Below are 25184 nucleotides of genomic sequence, written 5' to 3'. Positions count from 1 at the left end.
AAAGAGGATAAATTATAGATTTGCGTAGTAGCTCGATCCTTTTATGGAGGGCGAAAATGGATTGTTATATTTGCAAATTTGTCTGTTTATTGAGATGATCTTGCTAAAAGCCGCTGCGTTTTTGTGCAAACAGAAGTCGTCTCCGAAAGGACAAGATTTGGTAGTTCAAAGGCACCCACATGACTGTCGTCTACAAATTTTGTTTACTTTATTTGTCATCGCGGACTATTCGTGTTTCCGTATTCAATGGCATTCAATGTCTCGTTTCAAGGTAAAATTACTAGAATTGAAGACGATATTTGAACATTCTGGTCATGAATACTATAAATAGATTAAAATTTCCTTTGTTTTTAGTCCATATTTCCTTGACCAAGCGCATTTCCTTCGATTTCTTGTGCCACTGAATCTCTAATTGCCCGACCATATGGCGTTAGCTGTCTTGGTTGTTTATTTAGGTATTTAAATTGGATCTTAAAACTAGACTAACGCTTCTTCCGTTTGTTTTAATATTGCTTTCGCGGGAGCGTCAGGTGATGGTAATGGTTAAATCATGAATGCTGTTAATTGAATAAATATGAAAACGAACGCGTGTTGGTAAGAAACACGTGAATTAAAATGATTAACGCACGTGTTTTTCTTGAATGTGCTTGCAACTCTTTTTAATTACTGTTTTTTTTTAGAACACGCAGTCTCCGGTCTTGCAATGGGGCGCCGAGGAGGCTTCGTCGGAGGCGACACAGGCAGCATACTTTCTCCTCGGGGGTCAGACAACGGAGGTCTCGGCGTCAAAATGGTGGAATATGTCCTGGGTGGTTCCCCAACCAACAAAGACAACATTGGTTTGGAGCCCCGAATGCGTGCCTTGCATTTGGTCGACGATAAAGATAAAGACAAACCGCAGAGTCCGAAAGAGGAAGTTAATGGACAGGCTGTTCAAAATGGTCAAGTTTCGGAAGACGAAAAAGGCTTCAAGTGAGTTTTGTGCGATACATGGCTGGTAGCAACGCAATATCTATTGTTTTCTGTATCAATGGGGCGTATTGAATCGTAACAAAAATCTGGTGTTACATGCACTTAGGTAGTCATGTGTGTCATGCTTGACGGAAATCATTGTCCACATACGATGAATAATGGGAGAAAATTAGTTCAGTGAGTCGATGATCGTAGTTCGCGTAACGTATTATTACTAATACTGCATAAATAAATAATAACAAAGATGGAAATATAGGTTGCGAAGTAATATCTAAATGCCAGTAACATTCTTAATTTAATTTATTCTTACTATATCAGAACACTTTCAGGAAAAAAACGGTCATTATTTATTTTTTAAAGACCAAGATTTACTTCCTTTTGAATATTCAAGTGACATTTATTAATAATTCTTCTCGTTTTTCCTCTTCAGTGGGCCAGACGTTACATAAAAATTGCAGAGAAAATCGTCTCGTCATCACATAAAAACGCAGTGATTTATGTAATGAGGAAAAGTTGAGCTGACCTTCCTGGTCACTTTTTCCCAAATTCTGCTAAGTTATGTGGATTAGTTTCCACGGTAACATCACCGGCCTTCTGCCTATGCAATATAAATTAAAAATTTCACGGTTTTTCTATTAGCGGAAGACTGCACCAAGGTTTAGAGGTATTTTGTAACCAGAAGTTTCATCGGCGAGGTTTTCTCAAAATTTGTCTGGTATCCATTGTTTCTACAAAATGGTGAAAATAATTAAGGAAGTGAAAAAATATTCAGCATTAAATAACAAAGATCACCGTTGAGCAACCGTTGAAAAAGAGTTGTAATGACAATAATATTTTTTGTCGCAGGGTCGTATCTTGCTCGATAGTTGCATCACGTTTCCTGACACCTGTCAAAACAGACATGCTATAAAACCGAAATAACCGCTCCGCCGATCTACGTAATATCTAACATTTGAGAAAAATTGCATATGTTGATCTGGAAATTCCGGCTCGTTTCAATTTTACAGTATCTCGATCGCTTATTATAGATTTCAACTGCATCTCTAATTCACGTTTATGCTGTTTTAATTAATTCTAAACAGTCCGTTCGACGTCTTTCCGCTAAAGTTTGAATCTGATCAGTTCGCCAGACCGTCAGTTCGTTATTCTTCGCTCAAGGTCTGAAATCTACCTTGGGTCGAGTCAATGACACGTGCATGTTTTGTTCGTCGGTTGTCAAGGTGATGGTCTCCCCACTCGTATTTTCGATTCTGCTCAGATTGAAGTGAATTTTGCAAAAGGTGTTGTGGCGCCACCTAGCAGCGACTTGGTGCAGGTTTTGCAGGATTTTGTTCCTGCTGTTGGACGGTGGCGCCATCACGAACTCGAGACGGCGGGAGCTTGGTTCAAATCCTGGGAGCAAGTCTTGGGCAGTTTTTCTTACTTGTTCGACATGTGATTATCATAATTTATGTCATGTTATTTCATTCTGATCGCGGCCAGGTATATAAATGCAATAATGATTTGTTCTACATGATTTATGGGCTTCAGGAATAATGGTAATCAAAGATAAAAAAGATCAACATTTATAATCTGTCGGTGGATGATGAATTGAGGCATCTGCGAATTTTTTATTGGGGTTGTTAAAACTCAACGATCATCATTAGAAGAGCTTAAGTTAAGTCCAACCCATGAGAGTTTTCTCAATACAAGCACGTGTGAACTGCTGCATTTACAATAAACAAGCTCAAATGAATTGAATTGCTTTACCAGCCACTAAAACCAATTACCAATCACCAATAACCGTTATCCTGAGGTTAACGTTTCATGTTTTTAAATCCTACCAATGCTGCTGCACCAAACCCAATAAAAACTTCTTTTTTTTACATAATCTTACCTTGTTGCAGTCGAACTCCCGGTAGCCGACAGCCGTCTCCCGCAGAAGAAGAACTGACAAAAAATGGAATTTCGTTAGATCCCACCGTGGTGGTAATGAAACCTCAAGAACAATTACCACCACATTTGCAACATCATCATTTACCGCCTCATTTGGGACCGCATTTAGGCGTTACATTAACCGAATCGGTTAATCAACAATTCGATCATTTTGAACAACCACCGCCGGCTCCGTATGATCAACAACCCCACCAGTACCCACCGCCACCGCCGCAGCAACATCAAGTCGATAGTGCCGTTCTGCAACAGCAACAACACAATTTTGATGTACAAGTAAGTGGTTTTGTTGTTTGGGGATGTTGGGGTGGATTGTTGCGATTGTTGGTTAAATGAAAGACGAGATGAGAATTTTTTTGGGGATATTAAAACTTTCTGACTGAATGTTTTCCAGTCATTTTTTTGTTGATTTTCGCCGAAGTAAATTTATATGTAATTGCTATTATCTAACAATTATAACCAAAATAAGAAAAAAAAAACTTGTTACGTTTTTAGTTACATTCGATTTATGTTCTTATGTATTGGAAATGTAAATAACTTTTTATAACAGTTTTTATGACTTCGGAAAAAGTGCTCTAAATTGAGGTCTTTCTAATTACATTAGTTCCCAGTTACATGAAAGCATAAAACATGGAACTTACATGGCAGATGTGAATTGTGAATGACGGTAGATGAAACGTGAAAGATAACTTTTTTTTTGGTTTAGAAAACGTCCGTCATTAAACGTCTTTTGTATTGAAGTAATTGCTTGATCTAATAATAGACACCTCTTTTAAGATGATGAGAGTGATGATCAGTTTTTCCCATGTTTTTGAAGACGCGCAGAAAAGATTTAGTTTTCCTCTTATGTCATTGTCCTGAGCGTTAGCGATAGTTGATAGGATTTAGCTATTCTAAATTAGTATGCAGATAAAATGAAAACATTGAATTTTTTGAATTTGGTAAAATTATGGTTGTAGGACCAGATTTTTGGCAACAAAAGTGCTAGAAAATCGATGCCGAGAATAATTGAGAATTTTTAAAATACAAAAATGAGATTTTACTTTAGTGTTCTTAAAATTATTATCAATAACTAATTAAGCAAAATCTGGAAAATTGGGCCTCTAGATACTTATAGCTTTAATAAAGAAAAGTATCAAAACATTCCGCTTGGTTCTCGAGTTGTTATAAGTTTAAGTTTTTTTTTTATTAATAATGTTCTATTATTTGCGAATGACTGATCAGAGATGGACGTGTGATTATTATAAATGATTGAATTATGCGAATTTTTTGCAATTTAGTAGTACAATAAATTCTAAGTTGTCACAATTTAACATGTTCATTGTGCCCGAATGTCCTCGTCCTAGCGGTTATGTCATTATTGGACAAAAACTGAAATATTGCGCGTTTATTACCTTAACATTTGATTTGTTTTCGGTTTGCAACGTAAATAGTTTTCTGGAAAGAAAAATGCGATTGTCATTTCGTACATTATGTGTGATTTAAAGCGTAACTGTATCAAGAATTTAACTTTCACATAAGTTCACGTACTTACAGCTACGCATAAATTGGTTTACGTGATTGAACCTTTGGTTGTTTATGTTATCGAATTATGTAAGACAATGTGGACAGATTTAAGTTAAAGGAATAAGCTACCAATGCATGATCCACCGCCATAAATTCGCAAAAATGTAAAGTTGCAGGAAATATGAATCACATCGAATATTTATAATATTTTTACTTGTATGTCATCTAAAGTATGTCTGTCTGGAATCGTTTGTTCGATTTTTCCTTTTTAGATAGTGGTTAGAGATATTGAAAGTGTGAATACATTACAAAGTGCAAAAACACATTTAAGTAGTATTATGCAATACCATTGCTTCGTTATTTTAACTCCAGACATAAAATTAATAAAACAACTCTAATAATAACAACGTTTATTGAGGTCCATACCATTAATTAAGCGACATTCAAAATATTACACCTTGCCATTCTGCACGATAGAGCGGTAAGAATATTTCAGTGATACCACGCGACAGAAAAGGGTGATATATTTTAATTGGGACTTCAGTAATGAAGTGAAGAGATCCGCACGCAATGTCGCGTGTTTGCAGTCAAACCCCAAAGCTCGCATTAGGTTGAATCGGCTGCACCCTGTTCGTTGAAGCCGCACCTATACTTTTTTAGAGCAAGAGGGTGTGTTTTACCCTTCCTGATACGGACACCGTGAACTTTGCTTGAGAGCTTTTTTGTTCTGTTTGAGCTTTGTCATGTCATAATCAAATGCCGCATCGTGAAAAATTGACTGTCAGCTTGGTGTTTCGAATCACCGTTTTTGAAACGAACTTATTTGAATGTGACGCGATAATTGGCAGTAGAAAGTCACCTAGATTTTGCACTGTTACGCGCTAATCAATACCAACATAACTGTCGGAAAATGTAAATGATCGAGCTAGATAACGGAATTTTTGAATAGATTTTGCCCATCGTGTTCGGACGTCATTTATCTCCGCCAGATATAGCTTCCGTTTCTGTCTGTTATTATAGACAAAAATACACACCACCTTAAAACGGATTTTGGATTTTTCTAGTTCACGGAGTATTTAATTTTACATGACCTTCGTGAGTTTTCATGATGGGACGTTAGAACTGTTTCTTCATATTCAAGAGTTTCCTGAACCGAAACTCTTCGGTTAACGAACTCTGCGATCTGCATTGTCTGCGTTCATTTCTTCCAAGGTCTTGTACGATTATTACACGATGTAATTAAGACTGGTAACACATGCGTTTACCAGATGATATTTACGCTTACGCATCGGCCTCTGGTGATGTGAACACGGAATAGACAATGAGAAATAAAGTTGTATAAATACTTCTTTTATTTCTTGTCGATTGTGTAAAATTAGAGGAATTTGTCCGTGTTCTTTTTGTATTGTTAGCAGGCGGTCTACCGTACAAAGATGTAACTTACTAAAACTATCTTTGGTTCATGTAGAACAAGTGAAATTCTTTGACAGTTACACTTTCTTTTAAAATGAATTAATCATTACATTGTATTACTTAAACACTTTAACACCGCAGGCAGATATGATCTACCACTAGAACGAATCCGCAAAAAAGCAAATGCACGCTCCCTAATTACTAAATTGGATGTATATAACAACGAAATTTCGTTTATTTCGAATTGAGATCTATTATATAAGTGGTTTAATTACTGATATTAAGTCGAGCGATCTGTATAAAACAGCTTTTTCCGACCGAGATTAAATCGCATGTACTGACCGTTCCGGAAAGGTGTTTATCACTTGACGGAAGGTAATAATAATAATAGCGTGCAAGAAATTGGCGACTCACGTCTGAACCCCCGCAATGCGTAGTTGGACACTTTTGTATGTCTGAAATTTCGAAACTTTCAACATTCAAACCGCAATTTGAGGAAAAGTGCCATCAAACTGCATTTCCAACAAAAAAGTTCAAGTGGTGGAACAGAGCAAGGCAATCGATCATCTTTGCCAGTTGTCTTGAAAGCAGCATCGCCACGTATTGCGAATATTCGGGAAATAATTTTTTGTGGTTGCTATGTGTGCCGTTTTGCAGATTTTTTTGCAAAAAAACGATCACTTCAATGATTTCCTATTGTGGTTCTAGTTTCAGAAATTACTCGAATGTCCGGATTTTATTTTTGTTTTCACAAAAACCCGTTAATAGTAACTAGAAAGTCGCAGTTTGAATTCATTCATGTTCATTGTGAAATTGGCAGTGTTAGAATCGAGATAGGATCAATGTGAATATTTCACCATTTTTAGACGAATTTTTTGAAATGTTATGTCAGAATTTATTTACACATGTTCAGGTAGTTATTTCTTCTTCGTCTGGCTGTCGATTTTGCATATTTTGCTTTTAACAGTGCACGGAATGATTCAGCATTTTTTTTCGTAATTACATCACTGGAATATATTGTATAGAAATTTTTATACGTTTTTACTTCCGAAATGTTTTTCCTTCAAATTTCGGCGTTTTATACTCTCACGTATTCTAAATTTTAGATGAAATGGATAAATTCAGTTTGGTCGTTGATTTTAACCAAAATAAAAAAAGTACTTCTGTTAGCATTTTGGGCCGAAATTTCGTTTCATCGTTCCATTCAGATCTTGATCTTGGACGATTTATAGTTCTAGTTTTTCCAGTTTATACCGAAAAATTGTTTGTTGGAGGACCTTAAAAGACAGGTAACTGTTGAGCCAGATGGCTTCATATGAGTGGGTTGTCGAAGCTAGGAAGTAATAAATTATGGATTAGTTTATTAGAATGTGAACATAAACATTGCAAATGTCCACACTCAGACGGCACAAACGTTTGGACTTTCGTTTCAAATTGAACAATTGTTGATTTTCCATCATTAAAACCAATGATCTTCCAATAGTATTTCATTTCTATTATTTATTTATACTGAATCTTGGTTGAATGGGATAAATATTAATACGGTGAGAGTCAAACGGATGAGAATTAAATTTATGGATTTTGTACGACGGCAGTATTGGCTGGAATTTAGTATTACTGGATAGATTTATGAGATTATCGATAATAAATCCATAGGGAAGTTACAAGAAGCTAGTTGTTATATTACGGTAATTATTATTTGAAGAGTTTCTAATTAAGCCCAATTTTTGTTTTCCTAATTTGAGTTTTAGATCGGTAAACAGTTTATCGTACAATCAGATAAATTATATAATCTTAACAACCCAATTAAACTACATTAAATCTAATTGACTTAAGAACGTTTTATGCACTGCTATTTTGAGTCGAATTGAAACAATTCATGGAGTCGGTTTTTATTACTGCGTTGTAAATATTAATTACTTCTAACTTGAAGTGCTTTTTTATATCCTATAAATCTGAATTCACCTTGTTTTTATTAAGACGTTTTTTTTTTCGAAATCAAATTCTTTTTGTTTGTATTATATGTACAGTCGATAAAATATTCTATTACAAGGGATTGTTTGGCTTATTTCATCATGACAGCTTTTATCAGTGTTTGTTCTCGTTATTTTTCTTGTTGTGGTTTACAGTTTCCACTCTATCCGGCGTTAAATCCACCATTTTGTGGTTTTCATCTTTTTTACCTGTTTTGAAAGTCACCGTCGAACCATTTGCGAATTTATTTAAATTGGAGAAATCAAACTATCAGCTCCGGGAAAAAATCATAAAAAAATAACAGGCTTTTACAAACTTTTTTTTTGTCGTTTCATAACCTTCTAGTCTGGATGTCACGGTTTATCTGTTATCATTTATTCAGCAAAATGCAGCAGAGTGTAGCTTTGTTCTTTAGTGAAAGGTGTGGTACTATTTGCAGGTCATTGATGAAAAATGCGTGAAAAGCGCACGAGTTTTTCATTATCCATTCACGATTTCCTTACGTTACGCAAAGTTGGAATTGGTACCAATTTTCAGTGCTTTGACCGAAGCCAGCGAGAACTAACCGTACTCTGCTGCATGTTATCATTATAAACGACACGGCAGAGGTAGATTGACTTCCCTAGAGTGCGCTGACCGGCTCTCGTCGTGGTCTTCTTCATCATGTGGTGGGGCGGCAAATGCGCCACCATCACCACCTCCACCGCCGCCGTCGTCAACTCGCGATCCGCTTCAGTTTTCAGTTAGGCGAACGCAGCTCAGCGTAGTCGCGACGGTGTTCTGCATACCGAGTGCAGACAGACATGACACAACATACTGTTTCTCTCATGTTATTATGAAAATGATCCATAAGACTTCTTTATGACTCCTAAAAGCGGTCACTTCTCTTTTAAACGCAAGAAGTGTCTTAACATGTGGCGTTTACGTACTTCGCGGCTTTAATTTGAAGAAGTGTGCGTGTGTGTTTGTGCTGCGGGCACCTCGTGGGTGCCTACCATAAAATATCCTGGTTTCATGTGGAGGCTTCAAATATTTGTAAATCACCTACATTTTTTTTTCGGAAGAAAATGTTTATCGAAATTTGTTTTATGAGTTCGGCTGAATTGGTTTTCTAATGGGAACTTTAATCTCATTCAGGTATATTGGATTTTATTGCAATTATAACATTGATTGGGAGTTGGCAAATGCTTAAAATACACGTCTTCCAGAAGTGTTTTAACAAAAAACAACTGCGCTACATTGGAATAATGAATTGGTTTAAACAGTGTACACAATAGAAAATTTTCTCTTACGTAGTAGTTTTTCCTGGATTCTATAAAAACCTTTTTCATGAAGGGGTTAATTGTTTGAAGTCGCCCTTCAAAGTTAAACTCGCCGAGCTTTATTAAAAGACCGTTCATAAAGTTTGTACTGTTCGCGTCTAGAGTAATACACGGATTCTTTGAAGAATGATAAACGCAGACTTCCACCTTTCCAAAAGGGATGTGTATTTTACATTTGCTTCTACAAATCATGTTTAGTAAATACTAGCTACGTCTCAAGTTTGAATAAATATTTAAGTGTGAATAATAATTGGTTTACTTATCACACGGGACATCCGTTTAATACCATTTTGAGGTTTCTTAAGGAAACCCTGTTTTGATAAAATTTCCAAAGAATCAGTTAGCTTCACGGTGCTCATGTCGTGCTTTGAACCGATAACGTCAAAATTTTAGTTACAATCCGAACGTGGTTAATTTCTTTGAAACTAACTTGTGATTTTTGTTTCATTATCTTTCGTGAAAGTTTAGATATCGCGTTCCTTACAGGGCTGACCGTGATTTACGTCGAAGTTTCTAAGCTTGGTTTACACTTGAGACTACGTGCTACGTGCTCGTAAATCCGGCACAGTTTCTTATAATTTTCTTGATTTTAGTGTCCAAAGACTGTGTAAATTCCCGGTATGTGATACGACGTCAAATTGAATTATAAACTACTAGTAAGTGCATAAGTGCCCCCCATAGAAGTGCCTTCGCCGAGTGTTGGAACCAAAGAGCTTTTACAAACCTTGTGATAATAGTATAGTCTAGTGGACCAAATGTGAGCCTTATTTATTTATACATATCTGTGGAAACCAAAGCCGAATCCCGTTCTACAACGGTATTTTATAATTTTGTGATATGTGCTAGACTTTGTGTACGCAACGTCGGTTAACGCAATGGTGGTGCTTCAAGAGAGCGGATCGCCGATACAGGCGCCCGCTGCATTGCTAGATCCTCTGGATTATAGACAAACGCCAACATGTTTGAAGATGCTTCCCAAGAGATACATTAATGTACATCAGTGGTTGGGACCAGTTTGCCCCAAGGATTTGAAAGCACAACTTGTAAGTGTAAAAAAAAAAAGATATTAGTACGGATCTGGTAAATGCATGCATGTGGGATCTTCTCAAAGATCAAGGAAATGTTACGAAGTAACTTGCAAATTTGCATTATGACAACAAACCGCTTTTTGCGGCGAATTTTTGCGATGATGTTTCATTAGGTCATTTTTTGGCCGCGAGGTATTTAGAACTAGTAATGTAATATTCGACCTTTCATTGTAAAGGTCAATTCGGGCGAACTTAACATTTGACGGTTAATAAATCGGGATATCGACAGTGACGACATTTCAACCCTCCATGAACAAACAACTGCAGTCTCGCTTCTTCTATTAAAATGTACGCGCAGACGTTGAAAACTAAGCTGTTATTATTATTGGATACTCGTACTTTCCCGTTGCAAATTTGATGGCGCCCCTTGTTGACCTATTTCATTTTTATTAGTTTAATCAGGAGTAACGATTCCTTATTCTTGGAGTATTTCGTACTGCATTCTCAGCAGCTCTTTTATTGAAAGAAATTAAGGGAGGGGACGTTTTATGTGGTCGCAAACGAAAAATTCTTAATATTTAACGATCCTATAATCCAGGAAGAGTGGCTTATATTGCGATTATGCATTTTATATGGCGATGTAGGAACTGGTTTTAAAGTGGCTAAAGCGTTTAATACCAGGATATTTTCGAAAATTTCAATGATCTGCCACCAAGGTTAAGCTTTACAAATTTGATTACATTATCAGACACTTGGGTTTACAGCGGAAAAATATGTCATTGGGAACACATCTGCTGTTACATGAGTTGCTGGCACACATGTTAAAACACAGACCGATTAAAAACACGTCAAGTACATTGTCATGGATTTTTATCCTGCTAATTTCATTTGTTATTAGCTCGGAACATTGTCTTTTTTAATACTCGCTCGGGTTAATCTCGGTTAATTGTGTTGGATCTAGGATTTAATTAGAGTCTTTATTCGTCACGACGTTCCAGGGAGAAGGTTAACTGTTCTAATAAAAGTTAAACGATGTTTGGCAATAGGGGTCGATATCGATACGCGTTCGTAAATTACCTTATTTAGAAACAGTTAGTAACAGTTAATTGATAACTATCCCAATTTATTGATGTATAAATTTAATGGGGCCTCGAATAAAACATCAACGGAATTCGATGAAATTCGGATCTCTCTGTTAATTTAGTATCTTTTTTGAAATATGTTGCAAGGTTGTATGACCATTTGAATTTCTTACTTTAAGAGAAATAAATCAGTCTTAATAAGTTTTTGGTGTCGCCAAGAGTGGATCATTAAATTCACATTTACGATGCAATGGGTACTTCCTCACACAGTTAATGGTTTAGTTTGACGCACTTTCTTGCGATATGTCTTGTCATTTGTGCAGGTAAACTCTCAAAATGCGTTAGAAAATGATTTAATAGCATTTTATAATACGGCGCTGCCACCATATTTTATGAGAGAAACCACTGGCGAATAAGATTTCCGCAATTTGTGTTTGGATGTAGATCAAATGCGGTTTTGAAATCTTAATTTATGATCATCAGATTTGCACGGATAGTTAACTTGCTTAAATTATTTCCACGATAATCGACTGTGGTTGGTTATCACTTGTAACAGTATTCCGATGTCCAACAAATCCACACTCTTCGAACCGGTATTCTTCCATGTGTGGAGATAGCTAACGGAACTCTGCTTATATTGGGGCTAGCAATATCGCCTGTGGCTAAACTGTCGACCTTTCTTTTCCTTCAAAGTTTACTGTTAGTGCAGATGTTTCACCGACTTTCTTAGTCATTTTACCATCACTTGTTTTTTTTTCTAATGGTAGTTTTTCTTTGACAAAAACACCAAAATGATGCCGTAGAATGTTTATTCTGGCCCAGATTCACCAGCGACACAACATGCTTCAGGGGCGCATTTTAACTGTGTTAACAGTAACGGTGAATTGTCAAAGAGTTCTATGGATGAAATAACAATTTTCATTCTTTGAAGTGGTGCATAAAGTCTGTATAACTGGCTGCAATCAAAACTGATTGGGGGTGTTTTGTTTGCGATTTCCGTAAAATTTTTCCGCATTCTTGTTGACAAGAAGCTGCGTGGAATTTATTAACAATATTTATTTATTTTTATTTTATGCTAATTAAAACAAAGTTAAGTGCGTATAACTCTTATTACTCATCTAAAATTCCAGAAACTCCGAATATAATGTTTGGCTAAACTAGCCCAAGTTTAGATTAGGAAGTACAGATAAAATTTTACAGTCTGAAAATAACCTTTTTGGTTTGGAATCTGATTGCGACCTTATTTATTCCACTTGTAACTACTTAAGTAATGTGCATTAAAATTTTAAGTGAACTGGAATAAATTATACAGTGAACTATTACCAGTTAATGCGTTATTAAAGTTATTTGCTGTTAACGTCTCATCCATTATACAGTTTGGGGAATTGATACCCGATGAATGGGAACAATTTTAATAAGAAGTGGGAGAGGAGTAGTGTCAGTGGGTGGCATTACTCCCCTCAATGCATCCTAGCGACAAAGTTCTCGAAAATTGTAACTCAAATTCATTGAGAAATACAATGCCTATCATTACTCATAAAAAAATAAAATTGTTGCATTTTGCATTCGAAGGGCCAAATCCCTCTAATAGCGAAGAATTACTAAAGGAGCAATCATGTTAACACCTCGTCTTGCCAAAAATGATAAAACAATGCCACGACGCATGCATTCGCGCTGATGGGGGTAAATTATTTTTATCTTCCTCGCTCCAATGGCAATTATGGTTTTCTTTGTTGCGCTCATCTATTTGTCCATTAATCGGTCTTGGACTCACCGAAAATTCATGTTTCTTGATGTGTGTGAGAATGAAAGAATGCAAGAATCTCTTTCTCGCTCGGTGTCCCCCACTTTCTATTAAATTTAATTCCATGCATCGGGTGTCAATTCCCCAAACTGTATCGTGGCTTCGGGTGTGCCTCTCGTTAATATTTTGTGGACGCGCCTTGCAGCCCCTCCTAGGTATATCTGAAGCCAAGTTATAACACGCTATCGCTGCTAGTTAAATATTTGTCGAAAACGAGGAAAATTCGTTATTGGTTTTTGTAAACATTATTTGCGACCCAACTAAATGATTTCACCTAAGTTTTTATTGACCCGCTCTAATTTTTTCAAAGCAACAAATATTTACACTCTAATTAACAGTCTGGGCACGGGTTTTCCAAGAAATTCATTTTTTCCGAATTCCTCGGAGATTGGAAAACGAGCTGGCTTGTTTTTGTTCATCATTCATGCATTCGGTTTCGCGGCTAGAATAACATTCGTAATGTGTTGACCTTCGATTCCAGCTCAAATAATAAACGAAAATTCAACGTTTTCCTAATCCACATAAAGAATGTTTGTAGGTGTTCCAGTTGTCACGACACCTGTGGTTTTTTCAATATTGTTAAACCGCTTTTTAATGAGAACAAAGATCACCAAGGTTGTGTAATCTTTGAGAAAACAACCGGGAACAGGGAGGGTAACATCAATTCATGTGTTATTGTGTTGAGCTCAGAAATCAATAAATTACTGACATGTCTGTGATGTCATCAATCGTCAGGTAAATATTGACTACGACTAGTGACACTTTACGTGATTGGCCGATCTATTTCAGTCTTTGTTTATTGAGAGGCAAAGTCTCGAAATTTGCAAACGAAGGGAACTCCCCGTGTCGTCTAAACCAAGTTCGTTCAAAAACTTGAAAGTCCAAGAGAAAAAAGCTATTTTTACTACAAAGCCCCGGTTCCGTAAATTTTAGTTATTTATTATTTCAGCGGACCTATCCAAAGTGTTATGCTAATAAAGTTATTATTTTTGGTTCGTTTTTTCACTCTCCACTGGTTATAAGACGCAGTTGTGTCATTGAGCGTCGTTTTTATCGAATTGTTGTGTAAATTGAATTTTCATGTGCCTAACGGCGTGCACCATCGGCCATGTGTTCACTCCTTTTTAATCAAAAAGTAAATGTTTACAATGGCGTTGGGTTATTGGTGATAACCGATGATACACGTTTCTGTGCAAATAATAAAAGCTGATGCCTACTCTAATCAACCAATAAAAATCTCTCGAGTTTTATTGGTATGAAAACGTATTCAAGTGTTTACTGTTGATGCTTCCGTCTTTTATACGATACAGGCGAGCAAATATGCAACATTTTGATATTTTGTTGCACTGGTATTCATGAAAATTTTAGCTTTATAGTCCGGTCAGAGATACTGTCGGCGGTGATATGAAATTAAAACAATTTTCTTCGCAATATGAATAAGCGGTTGGGAGAGATTCCACAGACATTATCGTACTGTAGGTATTGTTTGAAGGTAATAACACCTTTATAGCACACTAACATACTTTGCGACAATGGACAGTGGTAGGGACTATGAACACGACGTTGATTTGTAAGGAAAACAGATGTGGAAAATGCATACACCTTTCTCTTGCATAATAATTGCTTGAGGCTGTCTTGAATTGTTTATAGCGTCAAACATGAAATGTCAGTCAATCTGTGGATCAAGTTTCAGTGCCAAGGTGAGCACCAATGTCGCCACATTTTTCTTAATTTTCCTTCGTCTTCCGGAGATGAGGTAGTGCGTAGGGTCTCATGAGGTGTTTGCTTATTATGTCAGGTATTACAGTGAAGGATAATTTAGTGGTATGTTAACTGAAACTTCGCAATCTCATTTAAATAATGAAAACGGTTTGCGTAACATCATCAACAATGAAGAAGGTAGTCCGTACTTCTCAGAGGAATTTTCAATAAAATTATACCTTTGACGGTTCAATTGTTGTTTTAAGGCTAAGATCGCGATTATGATCTTGGTCCGTTTGTTACATTACTTTGGTGATCATGCAGTCATTTCACCTACTTAATTGACCTAGTAACACACGTTGTAATCAGGTGTAGTAGTCTAATCATCACCAAGAACTAATAGACACTTCTTGGATAACCTACTAGTCGCTTATAAAAAACCTAAGCTCAGCTAACCCATCTGTAACGGAATCTAAATCGCCTACCAATTATCCCATCAAAGAAAATTACCTTCTCTAAATCCACGTATTTATCAAAAATCTTCTTCAACCAAAAAGGTCAACGCCCCTCGGTCTTCTTCCACAATTATTCCATTGTTCACCGTTCCGCTACTTGAGTACTTACTTGCCCATTTTTAATTTTACTTTTCGCGGTGGTGGATTTGCCCCAAGCTGTTAATAAATCGGTTGTTTTATAGACGGGTCTTTCAAATAAACGCATGCCTGCTGGTTAATACGTGCAGCATAATCGTGAAACTACCCAAGACCGTTTTCTCGCAAAGTAGAGCAACTCACGAAGACATAACGGACCCAGGTCATTACCATCGTATTCTTTGTTTGGTCATTCTTCGTAAGTTCAAACAAGTTCATCGTGCAACGGTGACATAATTTGGGCGAAATTGTTTTCAGCAACCTTTGAGGCCTAAATAAAATTACTCGAGATTTAATTACCAGTGTTTGTCACCCGGAAATTTTCCGCCGAAATTCGCAATAATTGAAAGGAATAAGAACTTGAATCCTAAAGGCTATTTAATACTCTCAAGGTTTTAAATGTCAAGTTTAAATCGTGGTTGCATTATACAATAACTTTACCAATTTACGCGAAGGTTATATCTTAACCAGATAGTTTTTCGATCGATTTTATGACAGTTAATAGTGAGAAAGTGACTTTTTAATCATTGGAATTAACAGCGGGTTCTGCTGCGAGCTATGAAAAAGTAGTTTGATTTGTGCTATTTTACAGCATTGCAATTTTATTACGTCGTCTAATTTCAGATGTCACGTGCAGGTCATTGCTTTCATTATAAATCTTTTTAACCGCTTGACAAGTGTCAATTTATTTTAATATGTACTGCACAAGCAATTGGTTAATGGACTGCCATCGAAAATCAATATTTTATTGTTTACGTCATGAATTGTTTAAACTTTAATGGAGGCCGCAAATCTAATTTTTTGTTAATATCGGTACACGTTTAATTCTAATATGCACCACAACCGTTTGAAAAAACTTAATTTCCAACCATTTTAACCTCATGAATATGTTATGTTAATTATCATGGATCTAGTTAGGAACTTTCTAATTTTGTTGAGATTTATACCGACGTGTACGTGTTGTATCCACGATAATGTGAGCCACTGCTATTAATATTGAATTTTTCTTTTTGTGTAATAGCGACACTTTCTGTAAGGTCGTGGCGTGTTACATTAAATGTCGTTTTTTTATGCTAAGCAAAAATTGCAGGATGGGAAAATTCTTTGTGCGGTAACAGCATTTAACACCACAGTTCGTTTGAATAGCTATGGAAACGATTAAGTTTCGGATCCATTTTTAAAGGTACCTTCAGTAACCGATCGATATTAATATACGACGTGTTTCCTTTTCCAGACCTACATAATATATGTACATGTATACCTGTATTATTCAAAAAAGAGTAGAAAACAGTGCATAAATTGTCTAGTATTTGCATAAGTTATCCGTCGAAGAGGTGTAACAGCGCACTGAAATTTGTCTGGTGTAGATCATGACGCGAACACTTCAAGTTTTATTGATTTTGGGCTGAATTGGACACGAGTAGACATAACTCTTTGTTGGGAAATATGCAAAAAAAACTTGATTGAAAAGAGTTTTGCGTCATTTGTGGATTTCCGGCTCCGTTTCAAAAGTGGTGAAGCGATAAGAGACTGCAGATGTTTGCGACGAAATTACGATGTTAAAGATTACAAAAACAGAAATTGTAAAGAAGTCCTCGAGGCATGTAATGTGATAATGATGGTCTTTAGTATTTACATCCATTAGCGTTTTCTGTTATCGGACAATACGTGTAGTATTTGAGACAGCAAACATTTTAAGGCTCCATTGTTCAAAGAATTCTTTCATTTGGTAGAAATTGGGACCTCCGTCGTGTGCATATAATTATTGCGTAACGTCTGATTAGGTTTCAAGTCTCTTTTAACTTGGTCATTCTAGAATGGTAATTTGGGCCCTGAAGTCATTGCTCTGCGCCGGTTGATGAGGAAGCATTTCTTTGCGGCCACGATACCGTTATAACGAACTAATACACTTGTAGGTATGGATTGTCTGTGTAAGTCTTGTTTACCTTACACATTTCTCTTGGCGAAGAAATATGTCAAGCGAATGAACTTTGTGGCAGCTAATTTGACTAATTTAATGGACAAGTTGAGGCTGAACTATATCAACCTGTGCGATAACAACACACGCATCTCTGTTGAACGCGAGCATATTCAATTAAATGTGGGATAAACAAGATCATTGTTGTAATTCGAGCGTAAAATGCTTCGTAAAGAAAATTTCACATTGCTGTATCGGCGTCTCAATTAATTATCCGTTTTTGACTAGAATTGTGTTCTGGTTAATTAACGTTGAAAGTGCATACTTATAATTTTTCTCATCTCGAGCTTTCTGTCCATAAAACGCGTAAAATGTTTGAACACACGTTCACAAGAGAACAATGTTTGCACGTCCCTGGCAGCTTGGACGTTTTATGAGTTTAGTAAGGCCAAGAAAAAAATTAGTATGAGAATGATAGATAAAACCGTGTTTTTTTGCAGCAACTCTTCAGATCTCAACAAACTCAGGCTGCTACTCCTAGTGCTGCACAACTCCAACTTCTGCAGCAACAACAACAACAATATTTGGCGCAACAACAGCAAGCGTTCCCTCAGCCACCCTACGTGTTAAACCATCAACAGGAACCATCCTACCTCATTACCGCTGGTGTTCCGCAATACTACGGTGTAGGGCCGTGGGTGTACCCAGCACCGGCGAATCTAATCCAACAAGGAGCTAGTAATGGGGCTAGAAGACCTCTGACTCCCAATGGCACAGCTGAAGCACAACAACAAGTACAAGTAAGCATTTTTTTGATATTGATCGCAGCGGTATTTCATGCATAACGGTCCCAGCGTGGAATTTCTTGTTTTTGGAACAGACCGTTATATTAGCGATGCTGAGATGAATCAGTAATTTGAATAGTCCGCGATACAGACATGGGAATCGATGGACAGCTCGTTGATTATTTTTGCTTGTTTCGTGTTCAAAGAATCAAGGTGTAGTCAAGCTCCTGAATAGAGACGTCACACTTTATCGCGAGGTATTGTTGCTACGTCTTCCACAAGATATAAAGCTTCTATTGTATATTTGTTTTTTCAATGGGAATATGAATGATGTTTTTATATCAAGTTGAGGCGTGCGCCATGTATTCCTCATACTCAAAGATACGGTAACAATGGTGTTTTATGAAACTATTTTATAACGGGAGACGAAAAAAATGCTTCAAACGCACAATATCGAGCTGACTCACGTTGACTTGGTGGTTTTCGTTCTGTACTTGCAACATGTGGCGATTTTCCCGGAAGAAGAGCTATTTGCTGGTTCTTTCCTTAAATAATGATCTCATAGAAACGTTTTTGTCACACATGTTTCAATGGCTTTTTTCTTTGGCGCCGCGTTTTTGGCTCTTCGCCGTTTTTGCTGAAGGCTAGGCGATTTGCATAATTTTTGTTACCTGTCATTCTACGTCCGCCTCTGATTTCCAGAAATTAAAATTTGAGAAGCTATCAACTGAATTTAACGCGCGGAAATAAAATGAAACTCATTAGTTGTTTCATGTTAATTAAATCTGTAATTAGCTCTTGTTCCGCTCCCTCTAATTCATAATCTGAAAGATTTTGAATAAACTTGCCATATTTTAGTGTTTTCCGGCTCTCGTAGATAAATCCGGGACGATTATTGTTTATTACATTTATACGTTATCATCCCTGACCCAAAAACACCCTGAGTAAATTTCAGGTGGTAATAAACTGCGCACTAGATGTTCAGAAGTGCTCAATTGGAACATTATTTTTATGGGCGATATAGCGTCCAGATTGTTAAAGACAGTAATAAAAGTTGATGATTAAACATAAAGACAATAGATGGCTGAGAAATAGCATGTAAGATGAGTGCAAGAGTAAAAAATATCCTGGTATAAATTCTTTTCCTTATTTCTTTGTTTTACATTGTATAAAATGTCTTTTAAAATAAGTGGAATAAATCAAAATTCATAAATAGAAACTTTCATGTTTATCTAAATTCCTTCAACATCCATCACAATATGAAATAAAATTTGATTGCAACTTACAAAAAAAAAAGTAATGACATCATTATGTACTTAACTAATAGAGATTATGCTGTCAACAGAAGAACTTGAATTAATAATGTAATTTTCATGTAAATATTATTTTCATTCATTTTCAAATGTCTCTTGTAGCAAAATTCCGTTATTATTTATTACCAAGTTTGATTAGCATTGAAGTTAAAATCAACCTGTAAAATAAATCGTCAAAGATCGTTGGTCTTTTGTTAATTTTTTTAATGTCCTTAACAATAACGTTATGTCACGAATCATTTGACATTGTCTAACTGTTTTTACTTGCCGCGGTGTCCTGATTAAAAAACTGTCTATCTCAGCCATTAATTAACCGTTGAACTGAATTGAATTTTCATTCATCTTCATAAAAGACGTTTTCCTCGAAACTATTCTTTCATTTTATTTCCATTGTTCCACTGTATGATACTGTTTCCGATCTGCCGTTGTATGAATAAATATTTACTATTGTGGGATAAAATATTTTCGTTTTCTGGAAGCCAAATTCATAGAATCCTTCTGTTGAGTGTTCTGAGCGTTGTTTAAAAAATTCTTTTATTTAGTATAATTTATCACTTTCAGCAGCTGAGGTTTTATGACGGAAAGAAGTGTGCTGTTCGGATTCTAAAAATCTGAACTTCAGTAGCTCCTATGCAATACTGTGTGATGTCTCTCGACGGTTTTGTGAGTTTGATTAAATTTTATGCCTGGTCGGTCAGTAAGTAGCTAGCCCACTTACTATAAAAGGGAAGAAAATTATCGCGTTCGATGGTGAAAGCGCAAAAATTATTCGATATACATGAAATTGTGCTAAAATTCATTTCCTATGTGTGACGTGTTTTAATGGTTAAAGGAACGTAATTGCTGCAAACGTTTTTTCATCTTTGAAAATCGAGTGAACCCACGGCTAAGATTTTACCGAATTAATGTTCCTCCATTGTTCAGTTTTTTAAGCATAGTTGGTGTCATTTCCGCTGACTCACTGTGAATCGTTAACTTATTGCAAGCATTGCTGAGGTTTTCCGATTTAATTCTGGTAATTGTGTTGTGTGCAAACAGGAATCATTCGTTTATGGAAAAACAAGTTTCGTATCGTGTTGCAGGGAGGTTATTGGAGCGTTGAAAAGTCAATGAAATTTAGAAAAATTAAAACACATTGAACGAGTTCCTTTAATAAATTAAACGTCGTTTTTCGACGCATTCATTACGTTTACGCAATTATGACCAGAAGAAAACTGTTACGTCAGTACCATTTGAAACCGTTACAGTGGTTAGTTTTTGCTGATTTGTGCTAAAATATTAGAAATCGTCGCCTAGTTCAAAGAATTCATTGAGACATTCTTTAGTGGAGCATCAACGGTTCTTCGTGAGATCATTTTTAATTTAATAAAAGTCTTCCGTTCATGTTGACAGTAATTAAATAATAATAAAAGTTAGCGAAAGGTTAGGCGACACGCTTTGCGTGTTATGTCATTTTTAATTTATGACCTGTATATTAACTTCTTACGTCTTTACAGCCACAAGTTCCTGGAGGTTACATTGTTCCGTATTATGACCAAAACACCCCAATTCTTATGGCGCAAGGTGCGGCAATGCGAAATGGTACACCTATGCGCCTGGTTAGTCCTGCACCAGTTCTGGTACAACCACAAGCCAACCGACAAACTCCAGCAGGTGCTTCCTTGTATTCAAGCACACCCCAAAGTCTGTACGGTGCTAATGTCAACACTTCAGTTAATGGAGGAACTTTAGGAGGTGGGTAACATACTGTATAAACTGTAAATCTCAATGTACATACTCCTGTAAAAAACAAACTGGAAGTCATCGACATTACTAACACTTGACCTCTTCTAAATACACCGGTGGTTACATACACATGGGAATGTTGTAATTATTTATGACATTTTCACGCAGTTTTTCAAGGTTTAGCTTGAAGTTATCGTTAATCTCATTTTGATAATGAGTGACGAAACAAGCGTTTTTGCAGAGAATTGACAGGGCTGGTCACTTTCTACTTTCAAACGAGAAATTAAATTGGCTGCTGGAAGCATCTTCTGTTTTTTTGGACCAATTTCCTTAATGTAAATTCTAATAACTTAATCATAACTCTTCGGATTTCATTTTTGTTCTTTTTTACAATTCGGGTTGTTTTTTATGCCTCGATTTTAATTAAAACAACACTTCAATCATAACATCCACGATGAGAAGTACTCAAATTGTCTCGTGCTCGTAATAATAAATATAAAAGTTTAATTCCATCGAGGCTTCATAGCCAAAACGAGCGGAAACAAAAATGCTTCGGTTGCATGCAATGTTGTTGTGCCACATTTTCATTATTAATCTACAGAGAACATCGAAAGTTGTAGCTACAAAGAGAATGTTTCATCGGATTTCGGTGGAAATTCAACATCTTTCGGTGTTCTTGAGCTTATTGTTAAGAAACAATGTGGCAACGTCAGGAATCCAACTTGTGTTTAGAGTTTGTTATTTTTGAAATTGTTCTTTTGGCTTGTTTCTCAAAAAACTGGTGATTTATGGCTCCGAAGTTTAAAATATTTTTATCGAGACATAAAATGTATTTTTGTAACGAAACCGCGACGTTTCAGATTTTTGCCCGAAATTTAATACCTTTCATTGATTAAACAGTTGCAAGGAAAACCGCGAAGAACTGCAGTTGAACTAGCTCAAACGAAATCGATATGAAGACATGAAAAACGAATAATTTCCGTTTTGTAAAAATGAGATTGTGTTAATTTGTTTACTTTAAACAAGTCGTTAAAATCACGTAATGTTGGGTTAGACTCATCAAGCATTTATCGACCCAACCATTAATTAATAATTATCATTACAACAGCTTTGGAATGTTTTTGTGGCGTGTTTTTACTAACTGTGGTTGGTGTGGGTAGGTGTGGCCCAAGGTGTTGGTTCTGGTTTATTCCCACCTCTTCATGCAGCACCACCCTCTGCTCCATTTGGTAGTTCTTCTCTAGGAAATATCGGTTCATCTGCAACCACCACGTCCCTACATACAGGTAGGTCGTCCTGTCAATTTTTAAAATCGAAGTTTTGGGGGTTCACGGGAGGGAGCTACTAATTGTAAATTTCATTCATTAATTCATTCATCTAACTCATTGTAATATTTATATGTGACCAGTCTGAGCATCATAAAAATTAAAATGTTTTATGTAGACAACTTTGTAGGCCTGGGACTGAATACGACATCGACCGGAAGACGCGACTCCTTCGATCGCAACACTTCAGCCTTCTCGCCATCGTTGGATTACAGACAGAAATGGACGACTTCTTACAACATCGGCAGCAGTCCGAGTCCTCTGGCTGGAAGTTTGACGCCACCACCATCGGCTCCGTTGCAGCTCGGTGGATTGATGACATCTCGAGTTCTGTCGGCGGCGCCTGGGGCAGAAGCGAAGTACCGAAATTCCGTAGCAGCTGGATTAACAACGAACACCATGTTTGGATCGACCAATTCTCTCTTCACGAAGATCAACTCGTCGCTTTCTACAGTACCAAGTTCTTTGGATAAAGGGCAACAAGGGAGGTCAAGGCTGCTTGAAGACTTCAGGAATAATAGATACCCGAATTTACAGTTGAGGTGAGAAAAAAAGAGGTGGAGTTCGCAAATTGATCGTTTTTTACAGAGACTTGGCGAACCACATCGTGGAATTCTCTCAAGACCAACATGGATCTCGTTTCATTCAACAGAAGTTGGAGCGCGCGTCTGCTACCGAAAAGCAGATGGTTTTCAATGAAATCTTGTCGGCAGCGTACAACCTTATGACTGATGTTTTCGGTAATTACGTCATACAGAAATTCTTTGAATTTGGCACACCAGAACAGAAGACAACTTTGGCCCAGAAAGTTCGAGGACATGTGCTTCCATTGGCCCTACAAATGTACGGCTGCCGCGTCATTCAGAAAGCTCTCGAATCTATACCTCCCGAACAACAACAAGAAATTGTTCGAGAACTGGATGGCCACGTATTGAAATGTGTGAAAGACCAAAATGGAAATCATGTTGTTCAAAAGTGCATTGAATGTGTCGACCCGAACGCTTTGCAGGTAGAGTTGTGGTTAGACAACACGCAATGGGAGGTTAACGTTCTTGTTGCAGTTCATCATTCAATCGTTCTCAGGGCAAGTGTACACATTGTCCACACACCCGTATGGTTGCAGAGTTATTCAACGCATTTTAGAGCATTGCACACCGGAGCAGACTGCGCCGATATTGGCGGAATTGCATCAACACACCGATCAGTTGATTCAGGACCAGTTTGGAAACTACGTGATTCAACACGTACTTGGTGAGTTGATTTGGAAGTCAAAGTTGCACTTTTTTAACTAAATTAGTTACAGAACATGGAAAACCCGAGGATAAGGGTCAACTGATTAGTAGTGTGAGAGGAAAAGTTCTAGCGTTAAGTCAGCATAAATTCGCCAGTAATGTAGTGGAAAAGTGTGTGACACATGCAACTAGAGCTGAAAGAGCATTGTTGATTGAAGAAGTCTGTGGATTTAATGACAAGTAAGTTTCTTTGTTTATTGTTGGTAGTATTACAATGATTTGTTTTTGCAGTGCCCTCCATGTTATGATGAAAGATCAGTACGCGAATTATGTAGTTCAAAAGATGATTGACGTGAGCGAACCAACACAGCGAAAAGTGTTGATGCATAAAATCAGGCCTCATCTTAATTCTTTGAGAAAGTACACTTACGGTAAGCATATAATTGCTAAGCTGGAGAAATATTTTATGAAGACTCCTGGATCTATGGGCTCTATGGGAGGAGAGCTCGGTCCTATTGGACCCCCAACCAATGGAGTACTTTAATTTGAACAATGTTAATCGGTTTTAAATATACTTTTTATTTTTTGACCAATTGTGTGTGTTGCTTTTAAGTTGGACACACCAATGCGGTTCCAGTATTGTGTTTTTGTTTCCATTGAAGGAATATTACTTTCGTATCTTTTTTAATATGACTTTTATTGTAAGGTTAGTTCTTGTGAATACATACAAATATCTGTATTATAGCTGTAATTTATGTAATTTGTCTTGCATAAAGTTCATCGTTTTATTGTTTGACTTTTGTTTTATGAGCTGATTTTAGAAAGCCATTTTAGTTCGTTTACTTATAAATATTTAATTTATTTTGCAGTTTGTTCGTCAGGGTAAGCCTGTAAAACAAAAGGCAACCAATTTCATCATATATAATGCATGTTTATTTGTGTCTATTAAAGTAATAACATTTGTAATATTACGGTGTTCTGAAACGAATCTCAAATTTTATTTTAAATTCGTTAAAAGCAAAATGGATGTCTTGTACAATTTCCCTTTTAAATCCGACACTCTGTACATAACTTGAAGTAAACGTTAAAATCAAGGAATATTAAGTGTCCCCCAAATTATCCCAACAGTATGTTAAAAATGTGATAAGGTCCTCAGGAAATAGTGACATCATTCAAGTTCATCCAAATCAAAATTTTCTATTATTGCACATACACTTTGATCACACTTTCTAAGAACACATTTAAAGCTTTGGTACTAAATTTGAGGAAGGGCCGTATTGACTCAACTTTTCTGAAGAGATTCAGAGTATCTAGTAGTTTAGATAAATCGAGGAGGATCGCGAATATGACGTCACATTTTTGAGCCAATACGGCTTTTGTTGTTAACAGCATTTAATACACACAATCTTGCATTTATTGTAGCCTAGAGATATTTTGATGTAGGGTTTCACAATAATTTTTCTCTGAAGAAAACGAATCGGTGATTGGCACCGATCAATTTT

The 25184-nt window shown here is 36.6% G+C and overlaps 1 protein-coding gene across 6 annotated transcripts in view; it reads left to right on the top strand.

Moving 5' to 3' along the window:
- LOC148175035 (pumilio homolog 1-like) overlaps window positions 1-24475 on the top strand; it is a 37212-nt gene extending 12737 nt beyond the window's left edge. For 2 of the 6 annotated variants that reach the window (XM_088037493.1, XM_088037498.1), the window contains 10 exons: window positions 681-972; window positions 2859-3180; window positions 17803-18102; window positions 20897-21134; window positions 22286-22411; window positions 22569-22992; window positions 23039-23459; window positions 23512-23701; window positions 23748-23922; window positions 23974-24475. In XM_088037493.1, coding sequence (XP_087893619.1) covers window positions 681-972; window positions 2859-3180; window positions 17803-18102; window positions 20897-21134; window positions 22286-22411; window positions 22569-22992; window positions 23039-23459; window positions 23512-23701; window positions 23748-23922; window positions 23974-24226 — 2741 coding nt within the window. In that variant the 3' untranslated portion in view covers window positions 24227-24475. The remainder of the gene's footprint in view (window positions 1-680; window positions 973-2858; window positions 3181-17802; window positions 18103-20896; window positions 21135-22285; window positions 22412-22568; window positions 22993-23038; window positions 23460-23511; window positions 23702-23747; window positions 23923-23973) is intronic. The other 4 variants (XM_088037495.1, XM_088037494.1, XM_088037497.1 and 1 more) reach the window with 4 other exon arrangements.
- The last annotated feature ends 709 nt before the right edge of the window (window positions 24476-25184 follow it).

The sequence above is a fragment of the Gnatocerus cornutus genome, chromosome 5, assembly GCF_029298725.1.
Source record: "Gnatocerus cornutus isolate USDA-ARS CGAHR chromosome 5, icGnaCorn1.1, whole genome shotgun sequence".
NCBI lineage: Eukaryota > Metazoa > Arthropoda > Insecta > Coleoptera > Tenebrionidae > Gnatocerus > Gnatocerus cornutus.
The sequence above is the reverse complement of the archived record's forward strand: the minus strand, read 5'-3'. Positions and strand labels throughout refer to the sequence as shown.